Below are 27,792 nucleotides of genomic sequence, written 5' to 3'. Positions count from 1 at the left end.
TTATTGTTTTAAGGTTTATTAATAGTACTGATATTTATCATCTCATGCTAATGACCCATGCACAATGTCTACAATAGTCACATTTTTTAAATTCATTGCAATGCTGCTTTAGTTAGAGATACGACAGACACAGTAGGTTTGAACTGTTCATTTTCTCTTTAAAACTGATTTTCTCTTTAAAACTGATTTTCTACATCCCTGGTTGCTTAGACTTCAAGTAAAAAATCTTGCCTTCTTCTGGTGCATTATTTCTCAAAACACAATACAGTCATAGTGGAACCAGTGACTGTCCACTTACATCTGTGCAAATACACACCAAAAGTACTTAATTTTGACAACACAGCCAACTGGATTCCATCTTACAAGCCATTTAACATTCAAATGATACCAGCTTACTGGCTTCAGACTTTTGAAGGATCAGGCACAGCTCCATACTTTGTTGATCGAGGAGGAAAGAGAGAACAAAACCTGCAATGCATGGGTTGGTGACAATCTGGATTATACTGAGGAATGTTTCTGTACAGCTTCTTTATTTTGACTTTTGAGTTGCCTACTGTTTGACCTGGGTTCAAGTATTATGGCACACATGCTACAATCCCAATCGCACAGCAGGTTGGACACATACATTATGACAACAAGCTTGAGTCTCTTGGGAGTGAATTATGTCCAGGGAGATACAAGCTAGCCTGAGGCATCCACAGACAGAAAACGGTGGACTTTTCAGTGGAACAATCTAATTGAAAGATCAGTACATACTAAACTACAGTGGGTGGATACATACCAATATTAATCTTTCAATCATTAAAGGAACAATACTTCTGTCATTAGAGGAACAATACTGCAGTAGCAAAGGCAAATTACTGATATGATTCTCTACATGGGTGTGGGGTCTTGCTTCATGGGCACTTTGTTTCATTGAGACAGTCTCTCTCACGCAAGCACGCACGCACGCACGCACGCACACACACACACGTTTCAGACACTAACAACAGCTCTATGCAGTACATGACATGACACAGATAGCTATGACTATCATCAAGGTATTATCTGAGAAGTACAGTAAATCTATGAATATTATTGTCACTTATGCTCCGTGGTCCAAGGCTATAAAGACAGATGTATTGTAGGAGGTTGAAGGTTAATGGACATTCAAGGTTGGAGACCAACAAGGAGGATCAAAAACTACATTCAGAGTGCTTTCTCTCTCATCTCAAGAGGTGCCAGATTTCCATCCTCAATAACACCAGACAACATAGATGCTTTCCCCCTGCTCTCTCCATCATGGCTTGCCAGTCCAGAGCTCTGAAAAGAAAAAGGTCATCATAAGATTCTGTGTGTTTGAGAGAAGCTAGTGTGGGCGAGCTACTGTATGTGACAACTTGCGTTTGTGATTTAAAGTGTGTAAACATGCACCTGTGAACATTCTCACAGATTCACATTCTCATCTTCACATACAATTTTATGTACCGGACTACTGGATGTTGAACTTGTGTGAGGGTGGAGGATGAGATTGGATGAGCTTGGAGTCGGCACCGGGGCTGCAGAGCCCCTCGATCAGGTTCTTGTTGCAGTCTCCTAGGCTTCCCATGGGGGAGAGTTTGGGGTAGGCCACATGGCCCGTCAGGTCCAGCAGATCTTCCAGGGCTCGGGCATTACTCATGCCAATGTGCTGGACCTCATTGACTGGGGAGTACTCTGGGATGGAGACGAGCTCCTCCTTGGAAACTGGGCTGAGAGAGGACAAGGGATGGAGCAAATTTGTGAATGTCATAATGGTTATTCCCTCGATGGTATACTACTATGGAGCATGCTGCCCTTGAGTAAACGAGGGCGGATATGAGGTGAATAATAAATGTGAAGCCATTTTCATTATCAATATTCCTCAGGGTATGACGAAGTGCTGTGGAAAAGCTCGGAATAGGATTCTGTTGATACAAAATACGCCCTGAGGGTAACACACATAGGTAGCTGGTATGGTGGGCAATACATATGCAAATGTTCATACAGTTGCATTTATTGTTTGAATCAGTTATACGTACATCATCATGTATTCCTGTAGATAGACATGGCCTTGCTCTGATGGCTTACCTGACCTCCATGGACTGCACCTCGTCATACACCCCGCTGCTTTTCACAACCAGAGGCTCCAGGTTGATGAGTGGAGGTGGGGGTCGGCCCACCGGTAGGGACGCCATGGACGGTTTCTTGGGCTGCACCTCTTGTGCGATTGTCTGTGTGGTCAACTTCACATTTACTTGGGTACACTCCTGGATTTTGAGCTGAGCAGTGGCTTGGCTGCTCACCTGGGTTTCCTCCGGTTTCTTCACCTGTACACTCTCTTGCTGGTTCACTTTGGAAGCGACCCGTCCCTTTACAAAGACACTCTCTTGCTTGAGAACCTGGGCTCCACCCTGTCCATTCACTTGGGCTGTCTGTTGTTTATTTATTTGTTTAGCGTCCTGTCCCTTTTGCAGATCAGTCTTCAGTGGGGTTACCTGGTAGGTGGCTTGACCCTTCACCAGGGCACTGTCCTGCTTGTTGACATGGACAGTGACCTGTCCATTAACCTGAGACTCAACCTTTGGGTTTTCTTGCACATTCACCTGAGCATTAGTTTCAATCTTCAACTTTGAGTTAATTTGCATTTCCCCTGTAGAGAACAAAAATTATCACATTGCACAGGACTATTCCCCGAGAAAGAGCACCACAAGACCTGACCAAGGACAGCTTAAAAATATGCTAAATATACACAAATCCCATGCCTCCCCTAGAATCATGTCAGAATTTGTTAAATTACCCCTTGAAACATATCATACATGCTTTGTGAGCCAGAGGGGTTTCCAAGATCAAGTAGACAGGCAGATTTGCTACTGCCCTCTGTTCTACATCAGCTAATCAAATAGAACAAGAAATGCAGATTGGTCTTTCTCTTCAATTTCATTACATTTTCTAAATACTGTATGTATTAGGTAACAACACATCCGCCACAGGAGGGAGGGGTGCGTGCTCAGTTCCCTCCTGTACTCCCTGTTCACTCATGACTGCACGGCCAGGCACAACTCCAACATCATCATTAAGTTTGCTGATGACTCAACAGTTGATCACCGACAACGATGAGAGACCTGACCATGTTTTTTTTACATTTTTTATTTATTTTACCTTTATTTAACTAGGCAAGTCAGTTAAGAACAAATTCTTATTTACAATGACGGCCTAGGAACAGTGGGTTAACTGCCTGTTCAGGGGCAAAACGACAGATTTGTACCTTGTCAGCTCGGGGGTTTGAATTTGCCCAACGCTCTAACCACTAGGCTACCCTGCCGCCCCCATGTGGTGCAAGGACAACAACCTCTCCCTCAACATCAAGACAAAGGAGTTGATTCTGGACTACAGGAAAAGGAGGACCGAGCACGCCCCCATTCTCATCGATGGGGATGTAGTGGAGCAGGTTGAAAGCTTTAAGTTCCTTGGCGTCCACATCAACAATAAACTAACATGGTCTAAGCACACAAAGACAGTCGTGAAGAGGGCACGACAAAACCTATTCCCCTTCAGGAGGGTAGTGTGTACGGCCCAGTACATCACCGGGGCCAAGCTTCCTGCCAACCAGGACCTCTATACCAGGCGGCCCTATACCAAGGCCCTAAAATTGGTCAAAGACTTGTTGGGGAATAATCAGAATTGGTTGGTAACATAGGGAAGATGTTTTATATTCATCATATGTTTGTAAGTTACTTCTCATCAGAATGTGTTTGTATAATACTGTGGCGGGGTTGCAGTATCTGTTCTATGTCAAGACTAAGTTGCTTGGGCCGGAGAGAGGGGAGAGGTCAAGCGTGTATCTCTTGGCTCCACAATGTCTGTGTGCCAGTCAGTGTGTCTCTCTGATCTTGTCAAGATAGGATGGATTTGATATATGCCTGTTGATATGGAGGATTGGTTTATGGTTCTGAGTTTGAGAAAAGAGCATAGTTTGGGAGACAAAGCTGAGCAATAAATTATGTCTATGCTGTCTGGCTATGTGTGTTTTTTGCTATTAAAGGATCTCAGTTGCAATGTGGAAGGGACTCTCAGAGAATTCATTGATAGACACTGAATTGATCTGAGAGTCACAGGGTTGTGATAGAGCTCATATAATAAAAGATGGACTTTGATAACTAACTCTGACTTGTGTGTGGTTTGCTCTCATGATTTGGTAAATAGAGGAAATTTCCACGACAGACTCCAGCCACCCTAGTCATAGACTGTTCTCTCTGCTACCGCACGGCAAGCAGCACCGGAGCGCCAAGTCAAGGTCCCAGAGGCTTCTAAACAGCTTCTACCCCCAAACGATAAGACTCCTGAACAGCTAATCAAATGGCTACTCAGACTATTTGCACCCCTCCCCACGCTGCTGCTACTCTCTGTTATTATCTATGCATAGCCACTTTAACAACCCTACCTGCATGTACATAATTATCTCAATTACCTCGACACCGTGCCCCCACACATTGACACATTGACTCTGTACCGGTACACCCTGTATATAGCCCGCTATTGTTATTTACTGCTGCTCTTTAATTATTTGTTTTTCTTATCTCCTACTTTAAAAAAAACTTTGTTGTTGTTGTATTTTCTTAAAACTGCATCGTTGGTTAAGGGCTCGTAAGTAAGCATTTCACTGTAAGGTTATTTCACCTGTTGTATTCGGCGCATGTGACAAATAACATTTGATTTGATGTTCAACCTTTCTAGTGAAAAATAGTACGGATGAAGTTACATGCTGAGAGCTGCATTTTGGCAGGAACAGAAGAGTTATAAATAGCCAAAGACCTTGAACATAATCTAGGATGCAGAGCGAATCCAATCCTCTCCCGAGGACAGGTATTGGAAAAACACTGCTAAATTACAGCCATGCAGGAGTCTCCTATGTTGATGGAAAAGTACTGGGGTCTCTCACCCACCATGCCCAGACTACTTTCTGCTGCCACTGGGTGGGACTCCTATACAACATGCTTTAGTAAGCATTGATATATTCATAGGGGGTCTTTCCTGCTCAGAGTATCAGTGGGTGAGTGGAATGGATCACCTACCTGGTGGTGAGACAGGCTGAGGCAGAGTATCCACCTGCCCTTCCTCATTCTGCTTCAATATGGAACAAAGATGGAGGCAACATTTATTATTCCACAGCAAATAAGAACAAAATGATGTACAATACTGTGTGATTAAGACCTGTAGTAATCAGGACGCATAAACCAATGTATCAACAATGATACAATTTAATCCTGATAATGATCACAACATAGATATAAAAACAAAAGCTCTTGGGGGGGGGGGGGGGGGGGTACAAGCTCCAAAGCACATACTATGTTAGTATGCAATACCTTACAAGATCCCACAACATCACATGGATAATACAACAGTCAGCAGGTCCCTTTCCTTGAAGCGGTGCAGAGCTATGTGAACAGCAGGCACATCTACAGTACCTTCATCTCAGCCTGGTTCTCATCACTCTTCCTGGTTCTCTTCATTATCTCCTCAATTCTCTGTGGGGATTGCATCAACATTTGATTAAGGACTGGTCCAGACTTTGATGACGTGTATTGAGCGGTGCAGACTGGGTTTCAGAGAGGCTGATTTATTCAGTAATAAGCATTGAGTTCTGAGTCATAAAAACCTTCTTCCGCAGATGTCTCTCCTCTTCTTGTTGTAGCTTGAGTATCTCTCTCTCCTGACGCTGACGCTCCGCATCCTTCTGTGCCTGTAACTCGGCCTCCTCCTTCTGTATTGATGAAGATAGAGGATTTATGCTTGGAAGTGAAACAGTACTGTGTGCTGTGCAAACAACTCATGTTAAACATGCACCAGAGTAGACATTCTGCATATCACCATACAGACAGTCACAACATAGTGACCCCCCCCCCACCTCTCTGTCCATCTTGACCTGTAGCTCCTTATCCTGGCCCTCTTTCTGCAGTTTCTCCTCTTCCTCCCACGTCCTACGGAGGTCCTCCTGTCTGCTCCTCTCCTCCTCAGCCCGTCGAGCCGCCTCCTCCTGCCGTGCTCGCTCCTCTGCCTGTCTCCTCCTCAGCTGCTCCGCCTTCAGACTGAGTGACACAGAGACAGATATGATGACTTGCAGTATATGCCATCAGTCACATTCACAGACACGCAGACACACCATCTGTCCGGCATGTACTGACAAACAAAGAGACGCATGGTGACACTAACCACTGAGAGACACAGTCTCCTTACCGCTCATCCTCCTCCTGCTCACAACGTTGTTTCTCCTCCAGCTCCTTCTGCACCCTGGCCAGACGCCTACGCTCCGCTAGCAGTCTAGATGCTTCCTCTGCGCTTGTCGTCCCAGCAATTCCTTTTCCTGTTGGCGTCACTGACGATGGCTCTGTCACAAAGATAAAGGCACAAATGTGTGTGCATTGAAAGTCGTGCCCTTTTGACAATGCACTGATAGATGTACTTAAATATTGATATACACAAAACGATTGGTAAAGAGTTTCACCTGTGCTGTTGTTATCTGTATTCAGGTCGCTGCAGGCGGACTTTGGCATCTTCTTGTCTGGAGTGTCTATTTTGGAGGCTTTCCTATCAGCAGTCTCAGCCATAGGACTCTTCTTATCAGGGTTGTCCTTCTTTTCAGAAATCTCACCTTTTAAGTTCTTACTGGGGGTCTCAGTTTTTGGGAATCTCTTTTCTGGGGTCTCAGTGTTAGACAGTTTTTTTTCAGCGGTGTCGGCTTGAGAAGACTTCTCAGGGCTCTGAATATCAGACATCTTTTTCACAGGGGTCTCTGGCTTGGAGACATTTCTGTCACTGATGTTGTTGTGCCCTTTGGCTTCTTCAACTTGTCCGTCCTCCTTCTTGTTGCTGTCGGTAACCGGGGTGGTGGGTCTGTGCCTGATGGGAGAAGAGTGGTACTGGCGCACAGTGCAGGGAGACTGGGTACAGCTCTTAGGCAACAACCTAGCAACAAGAAAGACATCATCACCCTCTGTCACAGTAACTAGGACCGACCACATGGATTCAGCAGCAGGACAGCGAGTCTTACTTGGGGGTGGCGGGGGAGGCTGAGCGTCTGGTGAACATGGCTGGGTATTCTGCTCTTCTCACAGGGGAGCCTGTCGCCGGGGAGCCAGTCCTTCTCTCTCTGCGCAACCTCTCCTTCTGAAAACACACCAGAGAGAATGTCAGTGTGTGTGCATGTGTGTGTAATCCTGCCAACATGGCCCTGCCAACTCTCAACTGGTTTCTGTCTATTCCACAACCAAGTGGGTAGGTAAACAAGTCTGACCTTGGGGGTTTGAGGGGTGGAGATAGACCCCCCTGCTGACTCCTCTGGAGAGCCCTGGAGCCTCCGTCGATTAGCACGGCTTGGCGAGCCCCGATAGGGTGACCTGTGGGGGCTGCAGGGAGCTGCACAACGACAGACATCAGACACTGAGAGGTCAAAGGATAAAATAATTATCAAGTTAAGATGTATTGTGGTCAGAGGAGATACAATGATGGTAATTCCATATTTTCCGATCAATATCCACAGTATAGGTATGGAGGAAACTAACTATACTATCCATTTTTGTAATGAATCATACAAATTATTTTGTCTTTTCGCATGGTCATATGTCGCAAGTTAGAGTGATGTTTGCAGAATCCCCCCAAATACTATATAAATTGGCATTTAGAAAATAAAATAAAAACACCCACACACATTACTACTGCCATATTTACAGTGGTGAAGTGGAGGGTAAACACCGTTTACTCACCTTTTTTATTTCACACGAGCGTTACAGAAAAATTCATTGAAAGTACTGTGTTTATCCACCTATTTTGTTTACCACTACATCACTGTACATTATGTAAGGCATGCAATGTTAAGCAACACTTTTGTGAAGCATCTTAGCGTGTAGGTTTTCTCCTTGTCACTCCAAAACATACACAGAAACACAGTAGACAGCTGTTACAAACATACTGAATACACACATTTAAACACATCTATACCCTCATACACATACATTCAAAAAAGCCAGACCTAGACATAAATAAAGTAGATAAAATGTCATGTCTATCGGCAGAAGTAGAAATGCTGCCATGCAGTCCCTAGTTTCTACATCACTAATGCTGCATGATGTCACTGGTGTGTTACAGTGCCTTGCGAAAGTATTCGGCCCCCTTGAACTTTGCGACCTTTTGACACATTTCAGGCTTCAAACATCAAGATATAAAACTATTTTTTTGTGAAAAATCAACAACAAGTGGGACACAATCATGAAGTGGAACGACATTTATTGGATATTTCAAACTTTTTTAACAAATCAAAAACTGAAAAATTGGGTATAAATGCACCTGCACTGTGATAGTCTCAGAGGTCCGTTAAAAGCGCAGAGAGCATCATGAAGAACAAGGAACACACCAGGCAGGGCCGAGATACTGTTGTGAAGAAGTTTAAAGCCGGATTTGGATACAAAAAGATTTCCCAAGCTTTAAACATCCCAAGGAGCACTGTGCAAGCGATAATATTGAAATGGAAGGAGTATCAGACCACTGCAAATCTACCAAGACCTGGCCGTCCCTCTAAACTTTCAGCTCATAAAAGCAACACAGCTGAACACACCATCCCCACTGTCAAACATGGTGGTGGCAGCATCATGGTTTGGGCCTGCGTTTCTTCAGCAGGGACAGGGAAGATGGTTAAAATTGATGGGAAGATGGATGGAGCCAAATACGGGACCATTCTTTCTGCAAAAGACCTGAGACTGGGAAGGAGATTTGTCTTCCAACAAGACAATGATCCAAAACATAAAGCAAAATCTACAATGGAATGGTTCAAAAATAAACATATCCAGGTGTTAGAATGGCCAAGTCAAAGTCCAGACCTGAATCCAATCGAGAATCTGTGGAAAGAACTGAAAACTGCTGTTCACAAATGCTCTCCATCCAACCTCACTGAGCTCGAGCTGTTTTGCAAGGAGGAATGGGAAAAAATTTCAGTCTCTCAATGTGCAAAACTGAGAGACATACCCCAAGCGACTTACAGCTGTAATCGCAGCAAAAGGTGGCGCTACAAAGTATTAACTTAAGGGGGCTGAATAATTTTGCACGCCCAATTTTTCAGTTTTTGATTTTTTTTTAAAGTTTGAAATATCCAATAAATGTCGTTCCACTTCATGATTGTGTCCCACTTGTTGTTGATTCTTCACAAAAAAAATACAGTTTTATATCTTTATGTTTGAAGCCTGAAATGTGGCAAAAGGTCGCAAAGTTCAAGGGGGCCTAATACTTTCGCAAGGCACTGTACCTGCCTGGAAACACTTACTGCCTATGTGCAAAAACTTGTCGGTCCAAATGCTTTGTCTAGCTGCTACCTGTGCATCGGTGGCAGGGCAGATGGAGGTCTTCTGCACTGTGGCACTGGGTCATAGAGGAGTGAGTGTGGGTAAGAAGGCGGTGGACCATCAGGCTCTCCACAGAGTTCATGTGACAGCGCTGGGCTGATGGAGGGGTCAGGCGTCAATGGAGGAGTTGGCAGGAGGGGACGGAGATGAGGATGACGAACAAAACAAAATGCCATGAGGGACATGAGACGGAGAAATGAAGGTGCTCGAAGCAGAAGGAGAATGGGGCTAAGAATGCTTGTTCTAGACTAGTGAGTACTGTACACCCGGACAATGAAAAAGATGTATGGGTCTGCCTCAAAAATGTCTCATTGTCATTTGTGATGACGCTGACAGAAGTAGCTATTAGCAGTGAGGGTGAGAGTAGCAGTTGCCAAAGTCATAGTGTTTAGGTTAGTAGTAGTAGCATTGATAGTAGTAGTAGAAGTGATAATAGTACTAGTACTAGTAGTGGTGATAGCAGCCGCAGTAGCAGTAATAGTAGTAATAGTGGTGATAGTGGTAGTACTAGTGGTGATAGTAGTAGAAGGAGTAGTAGTAGTTGTGATAGTAGTAGAAGGAGTAGTAGTAGTGGTGATAGTAGTAGAATGAGTAGTAGTAGTGGTGATAGTAGTAGTACCTAGTGGTGATAGTAGCAGTAATTGTAGCAGTAATGGTGGTGAAAGAAGCAGTAGTAGTAGAGGTAATAGTAGTAATAGTGGTGATAGCAGTCGTACTAGTGGTAATAGTAGTAGATGGAGTAGTATGATTGGTGATAGAAGTAGTACTAGTGGTGAAAGACGTAGTAGTAGTAGTAGTAGTACTAGTGGTGAAATAAGCAGTTGTAGTAGTAGTAGTACTAGTGGTGATAGTGACAGTTGTAATAGTAGTAGTAGTAGTAGTACTAGTGGTGATAGTAGTAGATGGAGTAGTACTAGTGGTGATAGCAGTAGAAGGAGTAGTACTAGTGGTGATAGTAGAATGATTAGTAGTAGTAGTGGTGATAGTAGTAGTAGTAATAGTTGTAGTAGTAGTGGTGATAGTAGTAGTACTAGTAGTTGTAGTGGTGATAGTTGTAGAAGGAGAAGTAGTAGTAGTACTAGTAGTGGTGATAGTAGTAGAAGGAGTAGTAGTAGTAGTGGTGCTGATAGTAGTAGAAGGAGAAGCAATAGTAGTACTAGAAGTAGTAGTGGTGAGAGTAGTAGAAGGAGTAGTAGTAGTAGTAGTGGTGCTGATAGTAGTAGAAGGAGAAGTAGTAGTAATACTAGAAGTAGTAGTGGTGATAGGAGTAGTAGTAGTAGTAGTAGTAGTAGCAGTGGTGCTGATAGTAGTAGAAGGAGAAGTAGTAGTAGTACTAGTAGTAGTAGTGGTGATAGTAGTAGAAGGAGTAGTAGTAGTAGTAGTAGTAGTAGTGGAGCTGATAGCAGTAGAAGGAGAAGTAGTAGTAGTACTAACGGTAGTAGTAGTAGTAGTGGTGATAGTAGTAGAGGGAGTAGTACTAGTGGTGATAGAAGAAGGATTAGTAGTAGTAGTAGTACTAATAGTAGTAGTGATAGTAGTAGTAGTAGTAGTAGTAGTGAAAGTTGTAGTGGTGATAAAAGTAGTAGTAGTACTAGTGGTGATAGTAGTAGTAGTAGTACTAGTAGTAGTAGTGGTGATAGTAGTAGAAGGAGAAGTAGTAGTAGTACTAGTAGTAGTAGTAGTAGTAGTAGTGGTGATAGTAGTAGAAGGAGTAGTAGTAGTAGTAGTAGTAGTAGTAGTGCTGCTGATAGTAGTAGAAGGAGAAGTAGTGGTAGTAGTAGTAGTAGTAGTAGTGGTGATAGTAGTAGAACTAGTGGTGATAGTAGAAGGATTAGTAGTAGTAGTAGTAGTACTAGTAGTAGTGGTGGTAGTAGTAGTGATAGTAGTAGTGGTGATAGAAGTAGTAGTAGTACTAGTAATATTAGTGATAATAGTAGAAGAAGTAGTACTAGTGGTGATAGTAGTAGAATGATTATTATTAGTAGTAGTACTAGTAGTAGTAGTAGTGGTGGTAGTAGTAGTGGTGATAGAAGTAGTAGTAGTACTAGTTGTGATAGCAGTAGTAGTAGTACTAGTGGTGATAGTAGCAGTAGTACTAGTAGTTGTAGTGATAGTAGTAGAAGAAGTAGTACTAGTGGTGATAGTAGTAGAATGATTAGTAGTAGTACTAGTGGTGATAGTAGTGATAGTAGTAGTGGTGATAGAAGTAGTAGTAGTATTAGTGGTGATAATAGTAGAACTAGTGGGGATAGTAGTAGTAGTAGTGGTGATAGTAGTAGAAGGAGTAGTAGTAGTAGTAGTATTACTAGTGGCGATAGTTGTATTAGCAGTCATAGTAGTAGTGGTGATAGTAGTAGTACTAGTGGTGATAGTAGTAGAAGGAGTAGTAGTAGTAGTAGTAGTGGTGCTGATAGTAGTTGAAGGAGAAGTAGTAGTAGTACTAGTAGTAGTAGTGGTGATAGTAGTAGAAAGAGTAGTAGTAGTAGTAGTGGTGCTGATAGTAGTGGAAGGAGAAGTAGTAGTAATAGTAGTAGTGGTGATAGTAGCAGAATAAGTAGTACTAGTGGTGATAGTAGTAGTAGTAGTAGTAGTAGTGGTGATAGTACTAGTGGTGATAATAGTAGTACTAGTGATGATAGTAGTAGTAGTAGTAATACTAGTGGTGATAGTTGTAGAAGTAGTAGTAGCAGTCAGAGTTTTGGTGATAGTAGTAGTAGTGGTGATAGTAGTAGTACTAGTGGTGATAGTAGTAGTAGTGGTGATAGTAGTAGAAGGAGTAGTAGTAGTAGTAGTAGTAGTAGTAGTAGTAGTAATAGTAGTGGTGCTGATAGTAGTAGAAGGAGAAGTAGTACTAGTACTACTAGTAGTAGTGGTGATAGTATTATAAGGAGTAATAGTAGTAGTAGTGGTTCTGATAGTAGTAGAATGAGAAGTAGTAGTAGTACTAGTAGTAATAGTGGTGCTGATAGTAGTAGAAGGAGAAGTAGTAGTACTAGTAGTAGTAGTAGTAGTCCTAGGGGTGATAGTAGAAGAAGGAGTAGTACTAGTGGTGATAGTAGAAGGATTAGTACTAGTAGTAGTACTAGTAGTAGTAGTAATGGTGATAGTAGTAGTAGTAGTAGTAGTAGTAGTGATATTAGTAGTGGTGATATAAGTAGTAGTAGTACTAGTGGTGATAGTAGTAGTAGTACTAGTAGTTGTAGTGATAGTAGTAGAAGTAGTAGTACTAGTGGTGATAGTAGTAGAAGGATTAGTAGTAGTAGTAGTTGTAGTAGTGGTGATAGAAGTAGTAGTAGTTCTAGTGATGTAATAGTAGTACTAGTTGTGATAGTAGTAGAAGGATTAGTAGTAGTAGTAGTTGTAGTAGTGGTGATAGAAGTAGTAGTAGTTCTAGTGATGTAATAGTAGTACTAGTGGGGATAGTAGTAGTAGTAGTAGTAGTAGTAATACTAGTGGTGATGATAGTAGTAGTAGTGGTGATAGTAGTAGTACTAGTGGTGATAGTAGTAGTAGTAGTAGTACTAGTGATGATAGTAGTAGTAGTAGTAATACTAGTGGTGATAGTTGTAGAAGTAGTAGTAGCATTCTTAGTAGTAGTGGTGATAGTAGTAGTAGTAGTGATAGTAGTAGTACTAGTGGTGATAGTAGTCGTAGTAGTAGTACTAGTGATGATAGTAGTAGTAGTAGTAGTAGTAGTAATACTAGTGGTGATAGTAGTAGAATGAGTATTAGTAGTACTTGTATGTAAAACTGGTGGACTACCTGTCCCTGTGCATGTTGAATGGCAAATACTGCTCGTTGCTTCATTATTTTTGGGTTATGTTTTCCAAATACTCGTGGGGATAGGATGGGCTCTCTGAAATACAAAATATATAACACTGAGTATTTCAATGGGTGATATTACAGATTGTTAGGATGCAGAAAGAAACCTTACGAATGTCAAACCTCAACCAAAGTGTTGTGACTGAGTGACATATGCTTTCAATGAGGAGCGACAAGGAGGTTTCAAACAATGAAAAGGAGGAAGTGAAGTGGTGTACATGTGCCGTGGCCTCTCTTGTTCACTTTCTTCTCTGTGTATCCTTAAACCCTACATCTCTATTGTTATCCCTTGCTGTCTCTTTTGCTCGACCCGGATTGACTTGCAAGTGCCAAAAGACAACTAAGATATCAAAATAGCAAAGCTGAGCACAAACACCTACACATACCCTCACACATACACACGTAAAAAAAATATTGATAAAAGCAGCAATTATACAACATCAATGTGCACTTGTACATTAGTAATTGTTCCAGGCACACAACTCCTCCCACACACCCTCATGCTTCCAGATACACTTTCTGATTTAGCTGTTGCACATGCATTCTGGGAAATATACATAAAACCTTTGAGTCGGCATGACATTTCCCTAAAACCAAACAGCCAATGAGAGCAGTGGTCACTCTGGGGTGGAGAGCAGGATGGGGGACAGGGGATTGGTGGACCGAACGGGAGGGGTTCATAACATTACCGGATTCGCTGGCAGCAGGAAAGGGGGCGGCGAGTTCATGGGGAAAGGTGGAGGCGGGGAGAGGGGCATTCTCACAGTCACCTATAGGCAGCGGGCGGAGCAGAGCAGAGAGAGCACAGCGTTATGGCCAGAGCTGCCACTCATGGCTTTACCTGATGACCCCCTGATATACCTGTGCACCCAGCAGGGTGCTCCGGTAGACAACTGTCTGGGGAGGTAAACCCATGCAGCAAGGCTGGAGGCAATGAGCAGGCCAGGGAAAAATACTCTCTCTCTCACATACACACCTTTATCCTCCATATACATGTATCCCTCTATGACCCAATCCAAATCACATGTACAAACACATTCAGAAAACAGTGTAATAAACATCAGCATCTACATTTAGAACATTATGTTTCTGTATCTCAGTCCTCCATCTTAATCCATAAAGAACACCAAACTCCCAGTGCCCCATCGAAATGAAATCATCAATACCTGACTCAGGACAGAAGCCCTCAATAATGCCGTAAACCAACAGCAAGTATGCTGTCAATTCTAAAACTGTCTGCTTTGCTCCCCTCAGGGTTGACTGAACTGATTACTATTTCCACGGTTTACAACAGGTCTGGGACAGGCAGGCACAGAGACATCACAGTCTGACCTTGTGTCTAGAAGGGTGGAGGAGAGTCATAAGCTACCAGCAGCTTCCAGAACAACACCTATCGTGTGCCCGTTTATCTGATGGACTGCTTGTGTGCTAGTTTATCCGATGGACTGCTTGTGTGCTAGTTTATCCGATGGACTGCTTGTGTGCTTGTTAATCCGATGGACTGCTTGTGTGCTAGTTTATCTGATGGACTGCTTGTGTGCTAGTTTATCTGATGGACTGCTTGTGTGCTAGTTTATCTGATGGACTGCTTGTGTGCTAGTTTATCTGATGGACTGCTTGTGTGCTAGTTTATCTGATGGACTGCTTGTGTGCTAGTTTATCTGATGGACTGCTTGTGTGCTAGTTTATCTGATGGACTGCTTGTGTGCTAGTTTATCTGATGGACTGCTTGTGTGCTTGTTAATCCGATGGACTGCTTGTGTGCTAGTTTATCTGATGGACTGCTTGTGTGCTTGTTAATTCGATGGACTGCTTGTGTGCTAGTTTATCTGATGGACTGCTTGTGTGCTAGTTTATCTGATGGACTGCTTGTGTGCTAGTTTATCTGATGGACTGCTTGTGTGCTAGTTTATCTGATGGACTGCTTGTGTGCTAGTTTATCTGATGGACTGCTTGTGTGCTAGTTTATCTGATGGACTGCTTGTGTGCTAGTTTATCTGATGGACTGCTTGTGTGCTAGTTTATCTGATGGACTGCTTGTGTGCTAGTTTATCTGATGGACTGCTTGTGTGCTAGTTTATCTGATGGACTGCTTGTGTGCTAGTTTATCTGATGGACTGCTTGTGTGCTTGTTAATCCGATGGACTGCTTGTGTGCTAGTTTATCTGATGGACTGCTTGTGTGCTTGTTAATTCGATGGACTGCTTGTGTGCTAGTTTATCTGATGGACTGCTTGTGTGCTAGTTTATCTGATGGACTGCTTGTGTGCTAGTTTATCTGATGGACTGCTTGTGTGCTTGTTAATCCGATGGACTGCTTGTGTGCTAGTTTATCTGATGGACTGCTTGTGTGCTAGTTTATCTGATGGACTGCTTGTGTGCTTGTTAATCCGATGGACTGCTTGTGTGCTAGTTTATCTGATGGACTGCTTGTGTGCTAGTTTATCTGATGGACTGCTTGTGTGCTAGTTTATCTGATGGACTGCTTGTGTGCTTGTTAATCCGATGGACTGCTTGTGTGCTAGTTTATCTGATGGACTGCTTGTGTGCTTGTTAATCTGATGGACTGCTTGTGTGCTTGTTAATCCGATGGACTGCTTGTGTGCTAGTTTATCTGATGGACTGCTTGTGTGCTAGTTTATCTGATGGACTGCTTGTGTGCTTGTTAATCTGATGGACTGCTTGTGTGCTTGTTAATCCGATGGACTGCTTGTGTGCTAGTTTATCTGATGGACTGCTTGTGTGCTTGTTAATCTGATGGACTGCTTGTGTGCTTGTTAATCCGATGGACTGCTTGTGTGCTAGTTTATCTGATGGACTGCTTGTGTGCTTGTTTATCTGATGGACTGCTTGTGTGCTAGTTTATCTGATGGACTGCTTGTGTGCTAGTTTATCTGATGGACTGCTTGTGTGCTAGTTTATCTGATGGACTGCTTGTGTGCTTGTTAATCTGATGGACTGCTTGTGTGCTAGTTTATCTGATGGACTGCTTGTGTGCTAGTTTATCTGATGGACTGCTTGTGTGCTAGTTTTTCTGATTGACTGCTTGTGTGCTTGTATCTGGTAGAGAGGAGAACTCCAAATGTGTATCCTATAACTTTAGAAGCCACAAAGGGACATGCCAAATCGAATTAGCCTAGAACATTTAGTGTGGTTCCTCCCTCCCTCTCACCATTTCTCCTTCCAGTCACTGATTCATCATTCACACCTCATTGTACTCCTCTCCATCTCCCTGTTGTGGACTCACCCTGTGCTCCTCCAGCTCCGCCCCATGTCCAGCGTTTGGGCCTTTGCTCTAGCTGCAGGCTGCGTTCCAGGGAGCGTTTCATCAGAGCGTCCAGTCGCTCCTGGTTGTTCCGTTCCAGGACCGGGAAGACAAGGGACTCTATCACTGAGCTGCTCCCCTGGACCTCCCACGAGGACCAGGCTGGTCGCTCCATAACCACCACCTCTCTCTCCTCTTACACAGCACAGTACAGTCTCACAGCACAGCACAATCTCACTTTACCTCATAAGGCAGATAGAAAGAGAGCACAGCTGCCTGGGGACTCCACCCCTCCAATCACATACACATGATGACACAAAGACACTCACACAGTCAATCTCCCAGCATGCAACAGTATTGACACAGTTTGGAGACTAGCTCCCTTCTTCCTTTATCCTATACCCCCCTCTCTCTATTGGCCTCCTGTTCTACTCAGATTTTCCCCAGTAAATCATCTTTCATCCAAGCTAGTTAACCCTTTCCCACCCACAGTGTTGCCATGGTACACAGAGCAGGAGACAAAGCCATATGGTAGGGAATCAACCATTGCCAACATTTGTCCATTTACAATTGTTCCATCTTTTCCTCCTATATATCCCTGCTCTTCCTTTTAATTTCTTCCTATCTAACACAGAAGAATACATGGACATGCACCGGCAATATGAACTACACACACAGATGAAGCCAGCACAATAGCAAATATTTGAATGAGAATGACACTGCAAAGATTCAATAAAGGGTGAAAAGAAAGTGAAGAATCTTAGTAACACAGAAAAGCAAATCCGACAACAGGCTCCTCCTGTTTTTCTATTGGTCTAAAATCACATCATCCAGAGGATATAATCCATCCAATAGGAACACACACACGCACACAATCGATCCGGGTGAGATTGATGCCCAGGTAAATGCTGTATCATCCGTCTCAAAAATGCATGATCTTATGAATATTACCACTTTTATGAAGATATCAAGAGAGCAGACAAAAATTATAATTCATGTTATTTCATTCCACTTAGACTTACTTAATTCTCTATAACATACATGTTTATGCTAGGTTTGAAGGCTAAACGGTGGAATCAATGTAGGCTACAAATCCCTAAAATAAATGGACCCGTCTTTGGAAAGTGGCAGTGTGTGACGTGGTTTAAAAAGACAAAGCTGCCAATGTCGTTGTGGCTGAGCAGATATTTTGGGAAGCATTGACAAATTGAGAGCAATGACAAAGCAGGATTAGGATCAGATTAAACAAATTGAATGGCAGAGACATTCATTGATTAGGCTGATGAGGTCACTGAGATTTACATAGAGATCAATACCAATGGCATCAGCTTCCCAGAAGCCAGTGTTGACTGGTATGCAGGGTGGGATAGACAAGAGGGGGTGGGTGAAAATCCCCATTACCTAACAGAGCAGAGGTCTACCCAATATTTGATTGGGAGACGACATTAAGTACTGTGATTAATGAACTACAGGATTTGAGTGAATTAAAGAGCATACATTATGTTCCTGCTTATCTCTCTCTCCAAAACCCAAAACAACGTTGCCACTGAAGGATTTCAACATCTGGCTGTTGGGGCTATTGCTGCACATGCCACACACACACATAGAAACAAAAACAGAGCATACAAACTGAATAATAAACACGCAAAAATGGAACTGAAACTGAACTGTAGCTGAAAGAGCTAAGTGTGAGCACAGAGGGAACTACATCATGCACTGGAAGATGTAGTGGCTAAGTGGTGAGTCTGACCTTTTCCTCCTCCAGCCTCTGTCTCCTCTTCTCCTCCACAGCAGCTCTGCGGAGCTCCTCCTTCTGTCTCTGTTCCTCCAGCTTCCTCCAGCGCTCCTCCACGGTACGCTCATACTGCAGCTGAGCCCGCCGCTCCTTCTCCATGATCGCCTGCTCTCGTACCGCTGGAAACACCAACCAACACACCCAGATTACCACCCTCTCCAACACCACTTTAAGAACCAACAACAATCTTTGTTCCTGAACCTCACTACTGGCTGGAAGTTTTATGGGGCAAAATTATAGAACACTTCTGCTAATCTGCTATAATAAATTATATAACATTTCTGCTAATCTGATGTAATAAATTATACAACATTTCTGCTAATCTGCTGTAATAAATTATACAACATTTCTGCTAATCTGCTGTAATAAATTATACAACATTTCTGCTAATCTGATGTAATAAATTATACAACATTTCTGCTAATCTGCTGTAATAAATTATACATTTCTGCTAATCTGCTGTAATAAATCATAGAACATTTCTGCTAATCTGCTATAATAAATTATACAACATTTCTCCTAATCTGCTGTAATAAATTATATAACATTTCTGCTAATCTGCTATAATAAATTATACAACATTTCTGCTAATCTGCTATAATAAATTATACAACATTTCTCCTAATCTGCTGTAATAAATTATATAACATTTCTGCTAATCTGCTGTAATAAATTATATAACATTTCTGCTAATCTGCTATAATAAATTATAGAACATTTATTTTAACCCGCAATAATAAATTATACAACATTCCTGCTAATCTGCTATAATACAAATATTGGCTTCAATAAGATATGATTTCCATCAGTCTAAATACTGACAGGAACATCACTTACCTAAACCTTTATCTCTTTCCTCACGTCTCTCTTTGGCTAAACGCATCCTGTCATCTGTCCTCAGATACCCTTCCACATCTGAGGGAATGAGATATAAAGTGATATGAAATGGGATTAAAAAAGAGAAACAGACAAGCTAGACAGAAACAGAGCAAGGAGAGACGTTCAAATAGATAGTGAGGGAGAGATGTGCTTATAGAGAGGACCCTTGAAGATCTTAAGCAGCTTTCATATCTAGAAAAAGGGAAAGATTCTGTAGGGGAGCTTAACAGCCACAGTGGGGGTGAGAGTGTGACTTACACTGTTTACCTGCATGATTGTTAGTGTTGTTGCCTGGCAGACGTAAAGGGGAGGGGAGCCCATTGAGCTGGGGCTTCTTCTCTATGACCAATGCTGGGCTCAGCACCTCGTCTGATATGGGAGAGATAACAGTCCCCACAGTTTATCAGCAGAGGAAAGCAGTGCTATACATAGCACTAAACCACAGTATTGGATGCACTGGATGTGTCATCTCTGCAGGGTCCGAACGGTTTGACCTACAAACTATGACCACTCTATGGAAAGAGTGGTCATACCAGAGTGGTCATGCTCTACGACCCCCACAAGCATCATGGGACTCGTCTGAAGTCGGTACAGTTAATCTGCCAGTAGGCTACACACTAATACAACATGTAGGGTCTTTTGCTCTAGGACACCCACAGGACTCACAAGACTCGTCTGAAGGTCCCCTGGTACCAGTTAAAAAAATTATTACAGTATACTATATATGGAGACTGTTTTACGCCAAAAATACTTCAATACATTTTTATTTTTTATTTGACTGTTTCCTGATATCTCTCAGATATAAGACAGACACTTCAAAACAAACGTCCTTTAGATTTTTGGGTGGGACTATCTGTTGTTCCATGTAGTGAATCTGTTATTCAATGTGATTGTACGGGCTAATAGTAGCAGTAAGGCCAAATACAATAATTATTAAAGTCATTCTGTAATGCACCTTTTCAATTCAGACAAGTACCCAATAAGCACCCAATAAATATTTTTAAATGTTAAGAGTGTAAGCCATCAATCAGTTGGAGCAGTTTACTGTTTTTCACAGCTGGGCTCCCTGGATGAAGTACAACACGGGCTGGGGAGCCATGGCTGTTGCTTTGGGGTCTCTTCTCCGCAACTGACGGTGGAGTCAATCCTTCGGCTGGAGAAGGGAACATATGAGTCAAGCGAAAAGTCTGAATAGCTATTGTATGTCAGTCAAGGACAAATAGCAGCCAGGCCATTGATTTATTCTGTACTAGATTAAAAACAACAGCCATAATCTGTCCCTGTTACTTATGCATCACTCACCAAAATCTAATACAGCTCCCAGTCAAGGAGAAACCTATCAAATCACAACATTGGGTTGTACACGGCCTATAATGAAAGAACTGACTTTTGGGAAACTAGGAATTAGCCTAGATACTGAGGGGTGTTTTCGCAGACCCAGTGTAAGTAAACCTATAAATTAAAAAGCACTTCGATTGAGACTGTCCATATCATGCTTTTAGAGTATAGGCTATAAACTTAAATCGGGGTCTGCCAGGACAGGTCTTATAGGTAGGCAACTAACAAGAATACCTTTTCACTGGCCAGGTCACATGTCTTTAACTATTGATAAATGGTATGTGTTCTGGTGAGAAACCATATGTTTCAAGTCCCTGATTTGATTTGATTTTTAGATACATGTCTACCCTATGAAAACTAAATAAGGCCTCAAAACCAGATGTGCCTTTGATCAGCCCTAAATTCTAAGCTACTGGGCACTTTTGATTGGACATACTCAGCTCTAGCTAAGGAATGCTTAACTCCTCGGAGAACGTAGTTGAGCGTTCCTTAGCTAACACAGATCAGGTTACATCTGACTGGGTTATTTGAGCACAAATCATACCTTGATGATGACATTTGTACCAGTAACTGAAAACAATTACCTTGGACACCAAAATCTAGGCAACGGTTAAAATTGACCCAAGAATTTAATTTGTGGCGTCATGCACCCTGTCCATAGGTTGGTTTCAAACAGCTGAAACAGCCTTTTCCTGTAATGTAAAAAAATATATATGTTTATGTTTCTGCATATCTAATCATACCTTTTGAGCTGTCTGTGGTTATTTTTTCAAACTAAATATGCTTATCTGCATCTCTGCTAAAAATCGTTTTATTTGATTTTATTCAACCTTGATTTACAATGGCGGCCTACTTGTAAAGCCCCCCCAGCCAAATCTGGATGACGCTGGTACATTTGTGCGTCGCCCTATGGGACTCCCAATCACGGACGGTTGTGATACAGCCTGGGATCGCACCTGGGTCTGTGGTGACAACTCTAGCACTGCAATGCCTAAGACCACAGAGCCACTCGGGAGTCTGGGTAAAGGATTGAAAGGAATGTGAGTCTTATTCGGTGAATTTAGTAATTGCTTGATTTTCTAAAGTCTACAGCTATTCGGCTATTTCAGCCACACCCACTGCTGACCGGTGTATAAAATAGAGCACACAGCCAAGCAATCTCCATAGACAAACATTGGTAGATTGGCCTTAGTGAAGAACTGTGACTTTCAACGTGTCACTGTCATAGGATGCCATCTTTCCAACAAGTCAGTTCGTCAAATTTCTGCCCTGCTAGTTAATGTGAAGTGGAAACAACAACAACACCGCAAAGTGATAGGCTACACAAGCTCAAAGATTGGGACCGCCGAGTACTGAAGCGCGTAAACACTCCCTATCGAGTTCCAAACTGCCTCTGGAAGCAACATCAGCACAAGAACTGTTCGTCTGGGGCTTCATGCAATGGGTTTCCATGGCCGAGTAGCCGCGCACAACCTACGATCCCCATGTGCAATGTCAAGAGTCGGTTGGAGGGATGTAAAGCTCGCCACCATTGGACTCTGGAGCAGAGGAAACATTCTCCGGAGTGATGAATCATGCTTCACCAACTGGCAGTCCGACGGACTAATCTTGGTTTGGTGGATGCCGGGAGAACACTACCTGCCCGAATGCATAGTGCCAACTGTAAAGTTTGTTGGAAGAGGAATGATGGTTTAGGCCCCTTAGTTCCAGTGAAAATAAATCTTAATGCTACAGCATACAATGACATTCTAGACGATTATGTGCTTCCAACTTTGTGGCAACAGTTTGGGGAAGGCCCTTTCCTGTTTCAGCATGACAATGCCCCCGTGCACAAAGCAAAGTCCATACAGAAATGGTTTGTTCGAGATCGGTGTGGAAGAACTTGACTGGCCTGCACAGAGCCCTGACCTCAACCCTATCAAACACCTTTGTGATGAATTGGAACGCCGACTGCGAGCCAGGCCTAATCAGCCAACATCAGTGCCCGACCTCACTAATGCTCTTGTGGCTGAATGAAAGCAAGTCCTCGCAGCAATGTTCCAACATGTAGTGGAAAGCCTTCCCAGAAGAGTGGAGGCTGTTATAGCATCAAAGGGGGGACCAACTCCATAATAATGCCCATGATTTTGGAATGAGATATTCGACGAGCATGTGTCCACATACTTTTGGTAATGTAGTGTAGATAGACAAACTAGCTACTCTAACTTTATTGATCGCCTGAAATGGCTTATTAGTAGCTAGTTGTGAGGTTGGGAGACTGGGAACCTATCTGGGCTAAATAACACCAACTTCATAAAATTACTAGGTGGCTAGTAGCATTACAGAGAAACAACCCAAAAATAAAAATAAAACATCTAAAATTAGAATACAATTTTTAAACAGGTGGTTGGTTACCTGCCCCTGTGCCCCCTATTGGCATGACGCCTCTGGCACAGAGACAATCAATTTGGCAATCAACAAAGGTGCAAGTTGTCCTTTCGATGTAACAATAATTAATTGTTTAGGCAACTGACCTTCAATACAGTCAACGATATTTAGCATAGGCTACATTAGGAATGACTGAAGACTACAATGAAATGCAGTTTGGGGATACAGTGATTTATGCGCGTAGCCCTATGCCAATGTTATAGAACCCTTGACAAAATAGGCTACAGTGGAGAGAAACATTGGATATTGTAAACAATAGACCGTTAACGTTTTACCTAGCTTACCTGTCAAGGCGCAGGACGCTGTATTGACTGCCTTCTCCGCCATCGTCGTAGTCACTAGCGGATCACCCTCAAATGTATGGGTGCAATGTCAAACACCCCGCAGCAAAAGGCTCCAAATCAAGCCGAGGGAAACCGCATCACCAGCTTCTACCTTCAGGCGCATGAGAACATATGCTGCGCTATCGAAGATTGTATCTGTTTTCCACTGCCTGCAATATGTGCGCTCCCCCGGAACGGTGCACAGGCGATCAGGAGAGCAGTAGGATATTCGGGTGAATGCGGTTACTGAATGAGGCAATAGGCTGCTGTTTAGTGGACTAGTTTGAAGGTCAAAAGTGTTCGTGGCTAGGTATCCTTGGATAACTGTTGGGAAGGAGGGGAGAAAATTATGCGCTCCAGTTCAGGGAGTAGAGCTGGATAGAGATGATGTGCGAATATTCGACAGCGCGTCAGTGCCTCGCCAGCCGGGTCCGCATTACATCATTGATGGAGGGACAAACTGTAGCCTAAGCAAATGCATGAAGTAGGCTAAAATCGAATTATTGAATTGCATTTAATAGCATTATACGTTGTCATCAAATAATTGGATACATGATGGGAGTGGGACAGACAGTTGTTTCGTGCGTTTTATTTTCCATTGGGCTATATTTGGGGTGAAATAATACCTTTCTTAAAAAAGCCCAATATGAATTTGGAAATAGATAACTGATGTCTTAATTGTATTATTAATATGCTTTCTTCAAATAGGCTATTAGTGAAAAACATTACAATGACAGCGTCAAAACTTTTGAGTGGATGTGCCTCTGATCCCCTCTGCCCAGAGACGTGAGCGTGGATTAAGTGGTGCGCAGCATCTGAGCAAGACTGGGTACCCTGCGGCGGCCTGGCTCCAGACTCAAATTAACCTCGCCCGGTACTGTCAGTCTGACTTTGTAGCAAAGCCAGCCAAATTCTGTGCGTGTCATCAAGCCATAGCAAATAAAACAAATGCGAAGAGACCATTCTTGCCTGAGTTCACCCGTGATCATGCTGTGGGCCTAGCACAGATCTTTTTGAGCACCCCTAATTTGGTTACAAATCTGGGCGAAGTATCTGTTTCCTTTGCTTAAATGCAGCATTGTTATTGATAGGTGGAATACTGTATAAAAATGAGGCACTATTACATACTAGGTCCAGTGTTGTGCCAATACTGTAAATGCTAAATAAAAGGTTTACCAATAGGACAGAGTTCCTCTACCTGCTTTCACCATTTTTACAAAGTGACATTTCTGTTGCCAGCCAAGATGGTTTTTGATTGAAAAAGGCATATCAAATTAGCACACATTTTAAAATAATTACTTTATTGATCATCAATATCAAGAAAACAAAAGTATGTTCTAAAAAAGGGTAGGATACTTTGTTTTAGACAACAAATCTTCAGACCAAACATTTATTTCAGTTTTTTTTATTTTAAATTCTGGTGTTCTGTAATTTGAGCCTATATTCCGCATGAGATGGAATAAAATATAAATATATTACACCTATAACAAAAATATGAAGTGTGAACTGAAGTAGGTGTGATGATGTTCTCAGTTGACAGATTCCAGGTCTTAAGCAGTCTCAACTGACTTGAGGATTATAGAAATGTCCACTTTCCTCTGCGTAAATGATGTGGCACACAATAGTCCTGATTCAGATCTGAGAGGAAGGGGAGAGAGGCATGTTACCAAGTAGTATTACCTGACCCAATAGCAAAGACAAAACGTTCAAGCAAAATGCACAGAGCGAAAAAGCATTTCACTCAATTGTATGTGATTTCAGTTGATTGACTACATCAGTTATCCATTTGGGTTGGGGGGGTATTCAGATTCCATACCGTTTCTGTGCCATACCAGGGTATACAGTATTACCAGAAGTGCACACAAGGGGCGCACAAAACAATTTAGGCAACAAATCAAATCAATTTATATAGCCCTTCTTACATCAGCTGATATATAAAAGTGCTGTACAGAAACCCAGCCTAAAACCCCAAACAGCAAGCAATGCAGGTGTAAAAGCACGGTGGCTAGGAAAAACTCCCTAGAAAGGCCAAAACCTAGGAAGAAACCTAGAGAGGAACCAGGCTATAAGTCCTCTTCTGGCTGTGCCGGGTGGAGATTATAACAGAACATGGCCAAGATGGAACATTGTTACAGGGATCTTAATCCAGGCAGGGATTGAATGTCTCTGCTGTAACCAAGAACCTTGATGTTGACATTTAGCCACTTAGTAGACTAAATGTATACCTGGAGCCCTGTGCTGTATATAATTCATGGCATCTTAGATTTCCTAGTTATACTTAACTTATAAGCAGTGGTGTTGCACGTGCCCCCGCCTCAACCCCCAAAAACAGTATAGAAAATCATACCGTATTTTGAAATACCCTGGTATGCGGTATATCGCCCAAGCCTATTACTCATTGACAGCTTTCCTTGTGACTTGCAAGAGGAACCTTCTACTCACATCATCAATGTCCTCGTCATCATCTCCAATGTCATCAAACTGAATGTCCTCGTCGTCACCAGGTCCAAACGTGTCGGTCTCATTGATTTTAGCTAGGGAGTTAGAACATACACTCACTGTTAATGAACTAGTTTGCCTTAAAGAGTGCACATGTGCCCATAATCATAAGAGTACATGGCCATTAAAGCCAGATCGGTCTTCAAGATGATCAAATGTTCATAAATGACAAACAGGGTAAAATAATAATCACAGGTCAGCACCTCAGAAGTAAATGTCAGTTGGCTTTTCATAGCTGAGCATTCAGTGGTCGAAAAACAGGTAGGTCCCAGATACTTACCATGTTCAGGAAGCTCCCCATAGGCCTTCAAACTCCTGGCCTCGTCTGCATTGTACTTCAGGATAACATCAGCTTTTTGGTCCTTTAAGGAAGAATGTAATGTATTATCATTAAAAAAATACAAACCATAGCTGATTTTTGTCTCTCATAATTATTACCTGGTAATCTCGAAGTCCCACCAGGATGATGTCTGAACTGTTGATCCAAACCTGCCCAAGAGAGAATAACAAGATGTCAGCAAGGAGAATGTGGAGTATAATAACTGTAATACTTCCATCATAGAACTGGACACATACAGCCCAGGTAGAAGAGTCTGTCAACCCTCATGTCATTTCCAACCCAAAGCATTACGGAAGTAGCGCGTAAAGGATGATGTCATTGGATTGCATTTATACAGTTCACATATCAGCCTGCAGCTATTTGCCAAATTTTGTGACTGGTAGCACTAACGCTATATAGGCTACTGTGTACAGAATTACCTTTTTCCGTAGTTTTCCTCGGATGTGGCAAAGTCGCTTGACTCCATCAAAACACATAGCTTCCAGTCGTCCATTACCCAACATCTTAATGACCTGTGCATATTCTAGATTAGAACAGACGAACAGAGATGAAGCAGTTAGGCAATTCATATAGCGGTCACGAGGTGACTCAAATGTAAGTGCTGAACTGGTAACCAGGGAGCACACAAATGTTGAATACATCTAGATCATAACTGTATTCGATTAGTAGCTACACTGTTAGCATGGTCAGTGTACACTGTTAGCATGGTCAGTGTTAAAGCAGTTGACAATTGGTTGAAATTATGTCAGAACCTATTTGCTAAATTTACAGACTAAATAAGGTTGAAGGGGGACCTTGCACTCACCTTGGCCATCCTCTTTGAAAACCAGCTCTCTCTTTTCTGATTCATTCTCATTTTTACCACGTCGTCGATTCTTTCCTCCCTTACCTGTAATGAGAGGATGAGTATTAGAATGCCCATTTTTCTAATGGGTGACTGTCATTCCAATTCCACCAGTCATTGGCAACATGAGTCAAATAAACACGGATAAATAGGCCAACCAAATGGCTGTAGCCTAGCTACAAATATACTTTAATTAATCCCTTTTACCTGTGCTAGTTAGTTAGTTAATGTGACAGAATCAGGGCTGAGGCTCAAGATGATAGGCACAGGGCAGGGATATTTTTGGCCTACCGCACTAGTTGGTACTAACGTTATTCAGTTGCGCAAAATAATGTGACAAAAGGCAGTTCATAGTTCGCTAGTCGAATTTCTAAATTATTAATAGTCAAATTGCGATAATATAAACAATATGACACTGGTGGTAATGAAGGTTAAGCAACGTTTCCACACGTTTAAATATTTGTTAAATGCCATACGGTGCCTTCCTCCAGTCACGTTGCTAAGCATGGGCCCGGGTGGCTAGCTAGCTAGCATAAACATAAACCATTCCATGGAATAACGTTAGCTAACAACCAAAGGCAACATGTTTGCTACTTACCTTTATTCTTCGGCATATTCCCAAACTAACAGGCTTTGTTAAATCAGTCCTGTTTTGTCCGTATCGAATTGTGTGTTATAAAAATGGAATGAAATACCAATCCGTGACGATGTCACACACTTAAAGTTAGCAAGCTTGTTAGCTTAGCTTTCTCGGGGAAACCACTTCCGCTTGCACCGTGAAGCAGTATTAGGGTTTAAAAAGTGGCTTCCCATGTTTCCTAACCGATCTGGTCTCCTACATCATATACTCATTAAAATTGATAGTTATGTGG

At 42.4% G+C, this 27,792-nt stretch overlaps 2 protein-coding genes across 24 annotated transcripts; both read right to left on the bottom strand.

The window, feature by feature from the left end:
- Window positions 1-23,694, bottom strand: LOC110510067 (MAP7 domain-containing protein 2). Of its 23 annotated transcripts, none has more exons than XM_021591373.3 (18): window positions 23,199-23,694; window positions 20,195-20,302; window positions 19,408-19,518; window positions 19,108-19,185; window positions 18,226-18,389; window positions 16,458-16,557; window positions 13,901-13,981; window positions 7,292-7,413; window positions 7,049-7,164; window positions 6,503-6,963; window positions 6,235-6,385; window positions 5,906-6,086; window positions 5,657-5,761; window positions 5,466-5,525; window positions 5,073-5,124; window positions 2,089-2,650; window positions 1,456-1,730; window positions 1-1,302 (listed from the first exon to the last, which is right to left on the bottom strand). In XM_021591373.3, exons 1-17 carry the CDS (start codon window positions 23,239-23,241, stop codon window positions 1,472-1,474), a joined length of 2,754 nt encoding a protein of 917 aa, XP_021447048.3. In that variant the 5' UTR covers window positions 23,242-23,694; the 3' UTR covers window positions 1-1,302; window positions 1,456-1,471. The 23 variants fall into 23 exon arrangements, with proteins under 23 accessions (XP_021447048.3, XP_036823158.2, XP_036823160.2 ...); XM_036967263.2 differs by having other exon boundaries at window positions 1,468-1,730; XM_036967265.2 differs by having other exon boundaries at window positions 1,468-1,730; window positions 5,073-5,121.
- Window positions 23,695-24,626: 932 nt separating this feature from the next.
- LOC110510069 (eukaryotic translation initiation factor 1A, X-chromosomal) lies at window positions 24,627-27,654 on the bottom strand. Its single transcript, XM_021591383.3, has 7 exons — window positions 27,519-27,654; window positions 26,882-26,965; window positions 26,496-26,599; window positions 26,175-26,225; window positions 26,017-26,098; window positions 25,680-25,771; window positions 24,627-24,875 (listed from the first exon to the last, which is right to left on the bottom strand). Exons 1-7 carry the CDS (start codon window positions 27,532-27,534, stop codon window positions 24,870-24,872), a joined length of 435 nt encoding a protein of 144 aa, XP_021447058.1. The 5' UTR covers window positions 27,535-27,654; the 3' UTR covers window positions 24,627-24,869.
- Window positions 27,655-27,792: the final 138 nt, after the last annotated feature.

The sequence above is a fragment of the Oncorhynchus mykiss genome, chromosome 29 (assembly GCF_057628025.1).
Source record: "Oncorhynchus mykiss isolate SJ-2025 chromosome 29, ASM5762802v1, whole genome shotgun sequence".
Taxonomy (NCBI): Eukaryota; Metazoa; Chordata; class Actinopteri; order Salmoniformes; family Salmonidae; genus Oncorhynchus; species Oncorhynchus mykiss.
This window is presented reverse-complemented; position numbering and strand designations above follow the sequence as displayed.